Genomic DNA, 13,369 nt, shown 5'->3' with positions numbered 1-13,369 from the left:
CTCGCCGGCTCCTCGCCTGCCCCGAGGGGCCCCGAGGTGGGGGAGAGGAGGAATACTTCACAACGAAGGTGACTAGCGTTAGTTGCACTACTCCACTACTGCTACCCGGCTGCTAACTTACACGGTGCACTGTTAAGTACAAAGGGAACTACTGGAGTTAGCAAGGGCTCCGACCGAGCACGCTCTAACTCCAATGTCTGCCCTGGGCTGTCCCAGGCAAGAAGCTTCTCTTCACAAGACTGTGTAGCTGCAAAACAAACGTAAGCATTACAATAATAAACAAACAAACGTAAACCAGAAAGCAAAACCAACAAAGAAGTACAAACGCACACACAGCCCCAGCCCGAGGGCACGCAGACTCCCGCAGCCCAGCCAGCTCCGCTACCTCAGCCGCGGGCGCTGCTCCGAGACACCTCGAGCAGAAGAGCCCTGGGAGCTCAGCGGGAACCGCGGTGCTGCGGGCGGTGGGCTGAGGAGAGCGAGAACACCGCGTGAGACACAGCAGCACGAGGGTGAGTAGGAGATGCGAGCAAAGGGAAAGGCAGCAGAGCACCCCATCACTGCAAATCTCACTCGGGGAGGGGGGCGAGCAGGGAGATGGTGCTCCCCAGGGCACCGAGCAGAGCCTGCGGACAGGAGGAGTGAGGTAATAAGGAAACAGCAAGGGGCACTTCACAGCAAAAAGGAATCGAGAAGAGATCATTTCCCTTCCATTCTGGCTCAGCAAAACACCTTTCCTTCCCACTGTGCCTCACAAACCAGCAGTGTGACATTCTTACAGCTAATTCAAAAATAACCAACAGAGAGAGGCTCTAACTGCTGCACCACATGAGACATGGGTGCTGTGTGCAGGAAACCATGGAAGGATGGCAGGAGACAGAAGAACCCGCCTGGCCCTCCCTCCCCAGACTGACCTGAGCAGAACCAAACAGTCCCGATGTTCCCAACTCACAGCAAAAAACCTCCCACCACGGAGTTCAACAGACAACAAGTAAGGTGTGTTTGTAGGAGGGAGGCTGGGAACACCACGTGCATCCTTCTCCAACCTACCAGCTTGTGCACATCCTGTGTGCAGAGCTTTTCAACCACAGGCTCCTCTTACAGAGGCAGGCGGATCAGGAGGGACCAGGCAAGAGGCACCACAGCTGACTGACCAACCATGGTACCAGCAACTGAGCACCACAGTGCAGTGTAAAGCACCGCAGAGAGAAATGTCCCTCAGAGCCAACACTATCAACAGATTTTCATTCTGAGCACGTGACGGTGGGTTCAGAAATGCTGGGGGCCCTTCCAGCAGCTACATCTCTTCCAAAACACAACTGATGCAGGCACCAACAACTGCTATTCACTCACACTTCCTGAGCATCGCCCCTGGCCAGGGAGCTCCCAAGTTTGTGCCGAGTGAGACTGAACTCAGCCTCGTGTGCCCTGCAGCAGAACTGCTCCACTGGCCCATCTACAGAACAGGAAAGCCAGATGTGCAGGGATTCCCCCGAGGAGACCCTGAGAGGCAGCGTATCTCCCGAGAAGTCCACATCTCACCTAGATGGAAGCAAGGGAATGGAATTGGCCAAGATGAGATTCTGTCTTTTCAAAAGGGGAGGGAAGGGTTTGGAAGTTTTCAGAGTGTGAAAGAGGGTATTTTGCAGGAAGGGAGATGATTTCTTTTTATTCTAGAGTACTGAAAATGAAAAAAATATATATATCAACATTCTGGAAGGAAGTCAAGGAAAGGAAAATTCTTGGGGAAGGAGAAACGGGAAAGGTAGGAGGGAGGGGTGGGAAAAAGATGCTGTGGAGCACTGCACCCCTGGACTTACTGGCTGAGAAACAGAGAGAAAGCTGGGACTGCATGGACTCAGTCTGTGTTTTGCTCTCACTGTGCCTCCGTCCTTCAAGCACTGAGCTGCCGTCCCCGGTGGAGAGAGGGGGAGCTAGCATGGCAGGGAATTAAAACACAAACACAAACAAAACACGCAAGTTCAGTAAATAAAAAAAGAGAAAGGAAATAGGAGAACATTAAAGAAACCACAATGCTGGCACAAAACATGCAGGAGTATCCTTCAGGGCAAAGCCAAGAAGACAGCTTTACAACATGGAACTGCTGTGCAATTTATATGGACACGAGGGGCTGCTCCCTTCAGCCCCACCACAGTGGAAACAACACAGCCTCGAGGCAACTGTCACTGATGTAGCACAATGTCTCCTACAACAAGAATAGATCTGCATAACCTGTGTCTATTGAAAATAAAAGGTCAGAAGCAGAATTGCATGAGCTCTTCCCTGTTTCCAGAGTCATGGCTATGCAGAATGCTGAGCTTCAACACCTCAAAGCTTTTGGTGCATTTAATCTTGCTTGAGTGCTTGCTTTACTTAAAACGAGGAGGGGCAGAAGTGGAAAAGGAATACTACTATAAAGTGAAGCACTAAAATTACCAGGTAGAGCTGGCCATAGCACAAAGTATTACTGTGCGAGTTCATTCCCACCCAACTTCCTTTCAAATATTCCTTTCTATTAAGATCATAATATATTCTAACCTCTGCCAAATCTGTTTTGATTTGCAGCAATGCAATCCTATATAATTCTTCATAGATTTAGTCCTGGCCAGCTGCCCTTGCTTCCCCTCCTAGCCTCCCTCTCTTCACAGCATTCATACTCTTGTCTTGCAGGACACCCATTGGCTCAGATGGATCTAGTATGGAAACTCTCCTGAATGCAAGCTTTCAAAGGACAGGAGGTTCTGGACAATTATCTATTCTGGGCAGATATGCAGCAGAGATTAGGTAAACCAGTTTCATCACCACGCTACAAAAACCATCCAGTTCTCTTCCCTCAAAGCTGGGTTCTTAAACCACAGACTACTCTTTGGCAAAAAGGTGAGAGGCTGCTATGCTATTATGAAGTCAGGTCTCATTTGAAACAACTGGTATTGTATAGCTCATTCAGGCACCAGCACACATTTCTGCTCCCTATGACTCCTCAGAAGAGAAGATAGCAGCTTGTGACAAGCCGCAGGAAAAGCAGCAGGAACTAGCCCAGCTGACTGAGGTGACATTGCTGCTACACCACAGGGCCAGCATTCATTTCTCCCTGGATACTGTAGTCTGATTGACTACAGGGAGAACAAGGATGCCTCTGCCTAAAAGTGCAAACTAATACCATATCTGTCAACAGCATTCACCCATTCTAAACCTGCCCATTCTGGAAAACTTCTTTCCCCTCTTCCTTCTTTATGGAGGTCAGGATAAGGACAGCTGCTGGAACAACACTAGCAGATAAGGGACCCAGAGCTCCTTCACCTAGAGAGTTTTACAAGCACAAAATATTTATGATGTGGTCACTGAAAGGCATGAAATCTCTTCTTAGTCTCTCCCTCTACCAGCATCTCCATCAGGGATATGAGAAATCAATTCAGACAACAGGCTATCATCTCTGTCTCTGAAGCAAAAATAGAGAGACCCAAAGAGGAGGGGCGGGGGAGAGAAAGGTGTGTATGCATCACTAAGAAGATTCCCAAAAAGAGGCAAGAAGGGAGGCTGCTTCTTTCTCAAGTGAGCAGCAGAGAGGTTTCAACTCCCTGTAACCTGCAGGGAATCATAAAAAGCACAGATTCCAAACCTCGAGAGACTAGCAGAGATTTTCCATGCCTAGAAATGGACTGAAGATGAACAGATTATGAAATTTTCAAGCAAACAGCTCTAAATCTGAGGCAAAAACAAATTAGTTCAGGACGAAAAGGGTTTGTATCTCACAGAGGCCAAGTCAACTGGTTCCCCAGCATATTGTCCTACTGTGACAGGAACGGCAATGTCATTGCGAATTTATGAACTGAGTCACGTACAGAAATATGGGAAGACAGTTCAGTGCAATGATCAAATCTCCAGGAACCCCTGCCTGCACTTAACTGTATTGGAAGTTACAAGCAAAACACCTACCTTTCAGATCCTCATCTTCAGTTGTGGTGTTACAGCTCTCTGTAGAACCCTGCACGGCAGAACAGAGCATTACCAGGCATCAGCAGTCAGTAGTAAGTAATTTGATTTTTAATTTTTTTTTTTGTAAAGGAAGGTAGGGAAAGCATAAACACATAGGCAAGAGTGGCAGAGCCAGGATGACACAGCGAAGATTTGGATGAAAGCAGGCCAAATATTAAGCAAAACTTGATAGCATCACTGCTAAAATTCTGCACGTAGAAGCAAGTTCAAGCCATCCACACAGAATTTTTATTAGAACAGAAGTAACCAAACTCTGCCAAGTGAGATCAAATGGGAGTTGCTTTTTTTTGGAAGAAGAATAGCCACAAGAGCTTAGGAGCCCTTCCTTAGCTTTTCTCAAAGGAACAGATCTCCCTTTCCCAAAGAAATAAATGCATGAGCACCTGTATCTTATCTTCTCACCCAATCCACCTAAAAGTGGTGGTTACACACCACTGTAGAAAAGAGATGATGATATTTGAACTGTTGTCCCTACTCAGGCTCTTCTAGAGATCTACATCCACATGAAACAACCCTCCCAGTCTACTGCCAGCAGGACCAAGCTACAAACCAAACACCAGAAAGGCAGAAACTGAACTCAGACACACAAAGGTGAGAATGTTGGAGAGAAGTTTCTCTGGCAACACTCCCATCCCTTACCTTTATGCCATCTGTAGCATTATGGACAACAGTTGTTTGAGGCTCCTAGGAAAGGATGGAAGAATCATTAAACTCCAGCTCCCATGCATTCTCTCATTTGCTTTCACTCCCCAGCAAGTGGAGAAAAGGTGACTGACATAAAAATCAAACCACAAATTCCAAAGAGCACACATGTGCTTGCGTGCACGCGCACACACTTCCTGCACAGAAGGTTTTCAGAAGAGAGACACTGCACTAAAAGCTACGGTCACAAGGAGACAAAGCCCCCAGCACTCCCTGCAATTACCCCAATCCCCAATTTGCCTCCAGAGAAGAAGACTAGCACAAATGCCAGACAGCAGCACAACATCCAGCCCTCTGTGGCTGTTCATCAGGTAATGACTCCTCAGCAGTGTCCTCACTGGATAATGATTCAGAAGGTGAATGAAGGTAGGAAAGGGTAATACTGGGCTGGGGCCTTTGTCTCCTAGGTTTTGGGAAAGTATGCTGGGTGTCCTGTCCTTAAAAAGGGACATTCATAATTTTCTTATCAAACAATGGAAGCCAGACCACATAGATGCCTTTCATCAGGAGTTGCTAAGAGAACTGGGCTGAAAAAAAAGGCTCGTTTGTCTGCAAGTCTCTACGGTGGGATCCAATTTCAATAGTCATAATTAATAAATAATTTAGAAAGGTTCCTTCAGTATCAAAACCATAATGAACAGAGCCAGTGAAGGGAGAGCAGAAAATTATGAAGTGTCCCAAGAATCCTTTGCCCTATAACAAACAATGAGAACATCAAATCCCACCATTCCACCCTCCAAAAAATTGCCAAATCCAACTCTCCAGTGACACACAGCAAAGAGCAGCTACAGGCCTATAGGTGCTAACTAGCTCCTGCTCTTCCCTTCGTTACCAGGACAAGGCTTCAGGATCCCACGCCATTTCCTTCAGCTGCCATCTCTCTGGCAGGCTGGCTTAGCAAGGGCACCAGGACTGTGTTGGCGCAGTGATGTACACTAACCCACACAACTCTGTCACTCATTTCACTGCTGCTTGATCTCCCAGTATGCTGACGAGAGCACACTGTGCCACACCACTAATTGCACTAGGCAAAGGGCACCCTATGAAGCCTGCTGTACACTGCCTGTCAAACAGAAAATGCTAGCCCAGCAAGCCAGTTAGCTGCAGAGGATCAAGCACACAGCTGAGTAGCCCAAAGAGACTGTCTAAGGCCTCCCCTGAATACCCTTTGCCCTTTTCTTCTGTGGTGTCCTGAAGTCCATCCTCAACTCTCTAGATGTTGGAGAGTGGATAGAGCTGGGCCACTCTTCTTCCAAACCAGGCTCCCCCAAAGCCAGCAGGACCAGCTGAACGGGACACAGAACTATACAGGGATGGCACAAGGGGAAGTCCAGGCAAGCTGCAATCCTCACATCCCACCACAGCTCTGCTCAGCACCCCCACCCCAAAGCCTGTGAGGCTGTGACCAGTGCCCACAGCAGCACAAGGACACAGAACAAAGCCAAAACACAAGCTGAAAAAGCAGCACAAGCAGCACTCGGGGTGCGGGGAAGGAGTGAAGGGGGAGAGGACAAAGTCAAAATTAAAACAAACAGGGAAAAAAAAAAAAGCGGTTGGGGAAGATACCATGGACGTCTGCACTGGGGGTGTTTCTTTTGCAGTGCTTACTATACTGGTTTTGTTGTTGCTCTGTGGCTGAGACAGAAAAACATGTTTTTAGTTCTCCTGCTGGGCAAGGACAGCAAGAAAAAAACAGCATTGCTTCAACTCCAACCGTGTCTTCACACCCCTCCCTCCCCACCATCTCAGACAAGAAGAGGGAGGAAGGAGGAGTGCTGCCCAGACTGCTGGACATCATCCTTACCTCAGAGGCAACAGATGTTGCAAGGGAAGTACCAAATCCCAAATGTGCATGGACTGCAAGAGCTATAAGGAAGGAAAATGGAAGGGGAAAAGGCAACAGCCTAAAGGGATGGGGGGGAATCTTGGAAGGAGCACTGACAAAAATATTCGGTGAAGAAGAATGGGAAATGACAGCAGTCCCCAAGAGAAAGACTACAAAAGTGACAGAGGCACAACTGCCAAGGTGCTGCCTCAAACAAGGGACAAATGGGACTTGTGACTGAGAAGTACCAAAGTGCCCAGGAACAGTCCTAAATATGTGATGATGCTGAATCTCCCAGAGAATCTACTTATGTAAGAAAACACATGGTCAGCCCTCCAGAGAAGGTAGAGTAAGGGTGAGGTATGGTGCTTTATGTCCCTGCTGTGTCCTGAATTATAGAAACTTACAGGGCCAAAATATGGAAAAGTGAGGGGAATGCCTGCAAGGAAAAGTCTTTGCAATTCCCCAAGCAGCAAGTTCTCTGGATGGTGCCGCCCAGTAGCTTTTTTATCTTTTCCCTCTTCTGTTCCTTGTAGCTGTGGTTTAGAATAGAGTTTCTGTTTCCTGCATTCACACAGCACAACTGAGGTGTTTGCAACTGGCTTGTTGCAAAGAAATGTCCCATTATAATGTATGTCAGTGCAGTTGGAAGTGAACAAACTCTACTTCAAGGAAGAAAAACCTGTGCCCACTACAGCATGTTTCCTGGCCCATAAATCCACTCATTTTTAGGGGAAGTAACCCCACAGTTTACACTGCTGCGTAACCCCTACACCAGGTGTATAGCACTCTTACTGTCAGATACCAGCAACAATGTCAAAACAAGCACTACAACAGCCTCACTCAAACTCCTTGGTCAACAAGTGAGTGTGACTGGAGCTGAGCTCAAACAGCAAAGTGACCTTATTGCAGTTGCTCTTTATTCCACCATTTTTGAGGAATGCAAACTCACACTGCAAAACAGGGCATCACCGCCCAGTCTCAAGCACAAAGAATGCACAAGTCAAATGCTGAGTCGGCAAACATTTGCCAAAAGTTTAATTAACTCAACCAGAGAAAGAGCGTTTGAGGTTAAAAATTCATACAGACCACTAATACTTCAGTTTTCCTTCACAAGCAGCATACTTTGGCTTAGCTATCCCTTTAGGAAAGGGAAAGAGGGCAAAGAAAAGGATGATGGGGTAGGTGGAAAGAGTGATAAGTAAGTGAGAGAGAGAGACAGTAATGAGTGCTTTAAAAGTTAATGGGGAAAAAAAAGAACATGGGACACACTCATTCCCCAAAACTAAGAAAGGAGAAACACTTTTCAAATTATTGCCTCTTTCTATACAACCTCACATTATCCTAAGACTTTGGCCTTCCAAGAGCTTTACTTCCTCCTTGTTATTTGCAGCTTGATGGCACAAGAGATGACAGGCTGCTATGATTATATGAGAGGAGCAGATGGACCTGTAAAAATGAATCCCAATCTATTTCGTGGCAATGCTTGGGTCCACTCATCCACACAGCACTGAGGTTCCTGTATGTCTTCAAAACCAGTGATCCTAACACAGAGATCTAAGTTCCAAACCTCCTGCATCCAGCAAAGCACAGTTTATTTCTCTTAGTTCACTGGGATCAGAAGACAAAGTTAGCAAGTTATCAAAGAAGGCATTCAAAAATGCTTTATACATGAGATCAAATAGAAAAAAAAAACATCTAGAAAGCCACTGTTCTGGAGAAAAAAGTTAATAGCAGCTCCGTAGGTGTGGGATGTCACCTTACAAAGCACAAACCCACACGCACCCAGAACATGCAGCCTGCCCTCCAAGCTGCACTGAGCACTCAGTTCATCCATCATATTCCTCCCTGTCCAGTGACAGAAAAAGAGCATCATATTTGCCAGTCAAGTAGTATATTTGCCATTCACATAGTATTCTACACCACGACAGAGTCCCAAGAGAATAAGAGGTAAAAGACTTAGGCTAAACACACTTCATAGTTCTTTCTCTGATAGAGGTATCTGATGTACCGAGTTTTCCACACACACTTGGGTATTCTGGCTTTCTAGCCAACTACCCTTCAGTGGAAAAATCTGGTGTGCCTGACCCCAAGCCCAGGGTAAACAGCCAGCTTTTACCCCTCTTTCTCAGTGTCACTGGGCAGGCTGTGATCCTTGGTAATTCACAGCAGCGCAGCTCAAGTTAGAAGAGGCCAATTCACCTAAAAAGGTGCCAGGCCTATCTGAAGATCCATGTAACACTATTAGTTTGGGCACAGCATTTGGCAATGTTTCCTGAGCTAGACAAGAGACAGACAAGACAGGCACAAACAACACAGGGTGCAAGAGAAAGAAAACAGACCAGTGATCATATCGCTAGGGACACACACTTCTGGCAAACTAAAGAATGTAAGTACTGATACATGGGCTGTCTCTGGTTATTTAGCCACCTTCACTGCTTCTATGTTTCCTACAGCTGACACTTACAAGGTTTATATATCCCCAACTGCTTTAAAACAACACGCAGAGGGAATTTAAGTACTGCTAGCAGTGGGCAGATAGGCAAGGCTAGAAAAGCACAAGGAACTCCTGCCCTGGTAATTCATAAAGGTAGGGCTGGTGAAAAGCATGATCCAAGCATCAGATTTTCCAAGCAGTACTTAGGGATTACATTTTGTGTTTGCAGAGTCTTAAGCTATCATTGAAGGAGGAAGAGGGGACGTATCTTCCAGACAGCAATGTAGACATCATTCTGCCTTCTCAGTACTACAGCGTTCCTATTTCCCATCTGCAGTAACAAGAAATATTTTCTGTTCTTTGTCTAAAGGAGACAATGCCATCACTAACCTTGTACTTCAGTTGCTATTCATACCTCTCAGTGTACAGACACAGGCATTATCTAACAGGCTGTATATGAGCCCTTACAATATGGCACTGGCCAATTTTCTCTTTACTTCCTTCAGAATAGATTTGACTACTTTTGTAACATATTTATAGATGTTAAACATCTGGATGGATGAAAAACAAAATGAATAAGACAGGGGAGGTAGTTATTGGGTATTTGGTCATGCTGGGATACATAAACGAGATCAAAACAAAAGGAAGTTTTGGATTATAAAGGCTCTGACAAACCTTTCCAATAAGAATGCTAATAAATAAAAAAAAGAAGTGACCAGCAGCTCTGAGCTGCCTGGCAGTGCTGTGTCCACACATTTCATCCGTACAGTGAAGCCCCATCAATCTCTGCCACATTTGGAGCGACTCCCAGTTTGTTCTACACTGCAGGGCTCCCAACAATGATGACTGCACCAATACCAGGCAGAGCACCTGCTTTTCTTTTTGGCACCTCTGAAACAGAATGACAAAGCCCCATATCCAGGCCAGGCACACACCTGCCCTGCTGAGCCCAGGAGAACAACTGCCTTTTTTATTTCACACTCCAATCAGACACTGACAGCAGGCAAGGTCGAACTGCATTTCCAGCAGCGGATTTTCCACACAAAATGAGAACTGTGTGACTGGCCGGGGGCCAGACGATCACAGGGCCCTTTTAGTGAGGACATGGACCTTTCAGTGCACAATGACTCCCCGCCACCTCCCCCCTGCACAGACATGCTATGTAGGGTGATGAGCACAAGCCGAGCGTGCATGGCATGAGAATGGCGGACGCACGAATCGCAGGCAGCTTACGGGAGGTGCTCACCATCAAATGCACACTGGAGCTCGACTTCCTTTTCTGGACACACCATTGAGAGAGGGAAAGAGAAGGGAAGAAAGGAGATGAGAAGAAAAGCACAGAAACTATTCACACATTAGTGTGCCAGCGAGGGCCCCCTTGCCAATAATGCTCCCCTAGGGCAGGTATAAGCAGCAGCAGAAAGGCACAGACACACAGCAAGGTGCAGTCAGAAATTGAAGAACACTGCTATACACCAGGGGAAAGGGCAGGGTGGAAGACTCCCATCCACTCAAACACTGAAGTCAAAGCGTAGGTACTCCATACACTGATAAAAGGAGAGAAGAGGGAGGAATATATATGTACAAGACTTGGGATGCAAGGGAGTCTTTCCCACATGCTTTCCCATTTCAGAAAAATGTGTGCTTGCCCAGCAACACTGAAGAAGTGAGCAGTAAACCTCCAGTCATTCACATCATATAAGAAGCAAGGGTGTGTTTGCAACTAGACTGAGGGGGTGGGAAGGAGACCACAGTGGGAGAGGTGTCCCCAAAGGCTTCAGGAAAAAGGGAAACTTTTGTGCATAGCAGCAAAAAGGATCCCTTACAAAGAAATTAGGGCAGACTGGAGAGGCAAGATGCACCCATGCTCAGACACAGAGGAAAAGCAAGAAAGACAAAAAGGCACAGAAAAACAGCCAGAACACCTTGCACTCTCAGATACAGGGAGAACAAACAGTGAGCAATGCTCAAGCACTACCCAGCTTTCCAGGAATTTATTCTTGCTCAAAAGACATCTTCAGTCATCTTCAACGACTCCTTCACACCACACATCACTTTCCAATAAACCAGGCTCAGCATGCATTTCTCTGCTCTTTCATGACACTCTCAGTGTCCCACTCTGTCCACACCGCATCTGGCAGGTTCCAGCATTACAGTTTCTCACCCCCATCAACTCGGCATAAACTTTCCATCTGCTATTCTCCTTCGGTGCTATATAAGCTTTGAAGCCCACTGATTTGTTGATTGATCTTCCACTTCATGGAGGAAACACAGGGCTTGCCATTCATTACCTGCCTTACAGCCTTCTGATTGATTCCATTTCCTTTTAAGTCATTTTAGCTTCTCCACAAGTGTTCCCTCAAGCTAGAGCTAAGATGGGATGTACCACCAGCACATGAACACAAAGCTCAGATTACTACCAACTCAGAGGAATCCTTGTTTCCAGTTGCAATAGGGAATTCATGACTGGGAAAAGATGAAATTCACACCAACTGAGAAACTGCTTCAAAACTTGAGTTATTTTTAATGCATCCTATAAGTTGTAGCAGACAGAGACATTGCAGGGAAACTTTTCTGTAAGGAAGATAGCATCACTTGATGTTTCAGTAGATTTCCAGTGAGTTACAGAAACAAGTAAAGGAATGGAAAATGCTGAGAAAACCAAAAGTTCTTTATAGAGGGAGAATCAACTAATCCATACAGAAAACAATCACCCTTCTATTTCTCTTCTTCGGAACTAAAGGCAAAAATAACACTGACACAGCTTGAAACAGAAATCTCTGCAGAGCAGAATTTAATTAAAGTACAACCTAAATTTAAACAGTGTTGGTCTATTAACACGATATCCCAGAAAGCACATCATTTCTGACTAGGTGGTGAGTCAGGAGACCAGAGTATGCAAGTGCTATTACAACTCAGGACAGGCTGGACAACGCCAACACCAGGCACTGACATTAAGTGTTAAAGCATCAAAACATAGTTAAGTTAAAATAAACAAACGAAAGTTTCTAACAACAAACCGGTCTCACAGTTCCCTCTGTAAGGCAAGCTGTGTCATCTTTCCAAGACCAGATGAGTAAAACTTACTTATCTTCTTGCAGTGTGACTGTAACTCAGGAAGAAAACAAGATAACAGAAGCTTGCTTACTAATAGGTCTCTTTCCATGACAGATACATCTCTAAGTGTTTTTAAGCAATACAGAGACATTGTAAGGAGTAGAAAAAATTGTTAGAGATCTAGCTTACAGTAAAGTACTTCACTGATCACCTGAAGGATTTCCCTGAATCTAAGCAACAAAACATTCTCCCAAATCGCTATGGGTAACATTGTCCTCTCAAACCCAGGTATTTTTTATTTGTGTTAAATTCAGGTGGTCACTTCATAAAAAAGGAACAGATTCTCTACAATTAAATTTAAAGAATCTCACTTCAGGTAACAATAAGCTCAAGTCAGCAGATGACAGAACATACCCTGAAGAATCACTGGCTCTTCAGCATAGCTGCAATACTAGAAAGAAGAAGCATAAACTCTTCTGAGCACCTACAGAAAACTAGAAGATGCTAAGGGAAGTAGAGTGATTCCAGTAAAGATTCCACTCAGTTCTATGCCCTTAACAAGGATATATTTTTACAATAGCTTTTTGCATTCCTGCTATTTTCATGCAGTTCCCCTCCAGTCCAAAACAGATTTATATATTTGTATATTTATATATATACAGATATATAGATATATATATATATGTGCATATTTGTTAAAATATCACTCTTGTTCTAACTCACAAAATGAAAAATCATTTCAGGACTCAGTGTCAACTCAAAGTCGATCTGTGAGAGGCAGCCTGAACTAGCAGCTGTGGGGCCTATTTCCACCTTCACTTTAGTCTTTCTGTGCGATGCTGACTGAATCATTTTGTCTCTGTGAATCCATTTTTCCTCCTGCCCTTTGTCAGCTTGTCTATTTAAACTGTAAGCTAAGAGGCAGGGATTTTCTGCTTAGGCATCAATACACTGCTAAGCACATTGGACCCTTGATCTCAGCTGGAGTTTCTAGGCATTACAACAATACGGTACAAAGAGTGAATGCATCAAAGGTGCATCAAATGCCTTATGGGATGTCAGGACTTAAGCAGACCTGAAGTGCTCACTCTGAGCATTTTGTGTAATGCTATTCAGCATAAAACTGGTGTTCAGGTGAACTTGGGTTCTCCTCATTTAGCTTCAGCACAACAATCTAATTTAAAAAGTATGGTTTCAAGATCATGTACAATACACAGACAGAAATAGCAGCATTAACTCATGCTGATCACCATATGGATGTTACTTGACCCCTACAGATTTCAAGATAGATCATTTTTGAGGATTCCCTATTGGTTCACTGTGCTGTCGTGCCTTTCGTCCAAGTCATGTTA

The 13,369-nt window shown here is 45.2% G+C and overlaps 1 protein-coding gene across 1 annotated transcript in view; it reads right to left on the bottom strand.

The window, feature by feature from the left end:
* The window catches only part of CAMK2G (calcium/calmodulin dependent protein kinase II gamma), a 123,680-nt gene that overhangs the window by 5,957 nt on the left and 104,354 nt on the right, over positions 1-13,369 (bottom strand). Inside the window, exons 15-19 of the mRNA XM_019617944.2 lie at positions 10,207-10,239; positions 6,265-6,333; positions 4,636-4,680; positions 3,937-3,985; positions 1,821-1,934 (exon numbers count right to left, since the gene is read on the bottom strand). Of these exons, the coding sequence (XP_019473489.1) occupies positions 1,821-1,934; positions 3,937-3,985; positions 4,636-4,680; positions 6,265-6,333; positions 10,207-10,239 (310 nt within the window). The remainder of the gene's footprint in view (positions 1-1,820; positions 1,935-3,936; positions 3,986-4,635; positions 4,681-6,264; positions 6,334-10,206; positions 10,240-13,369) is intronic.

The sequence above is a fragment of the Meleagris gallopavo genome, chromosome 8 (assembly GCF_000146605.3).
Source record: "Meleagris gallopavo isolate NT-WF06-2002-E0010 breed Aviagen turkey brand Nicholas breeding stock chromosome 8, Turkey_5.1, whole genome shotgun sequence".
NCBI lineage: Eukaryota > Metazoa > Chordata > Aves > Galliformes > Phasianidae > Meleagris > Meleagris gallopavo.
Note: the sequence above shows the minus strand (reverse complement) of the source record. Positions and strands in the feature narration are given on the sequence as shown.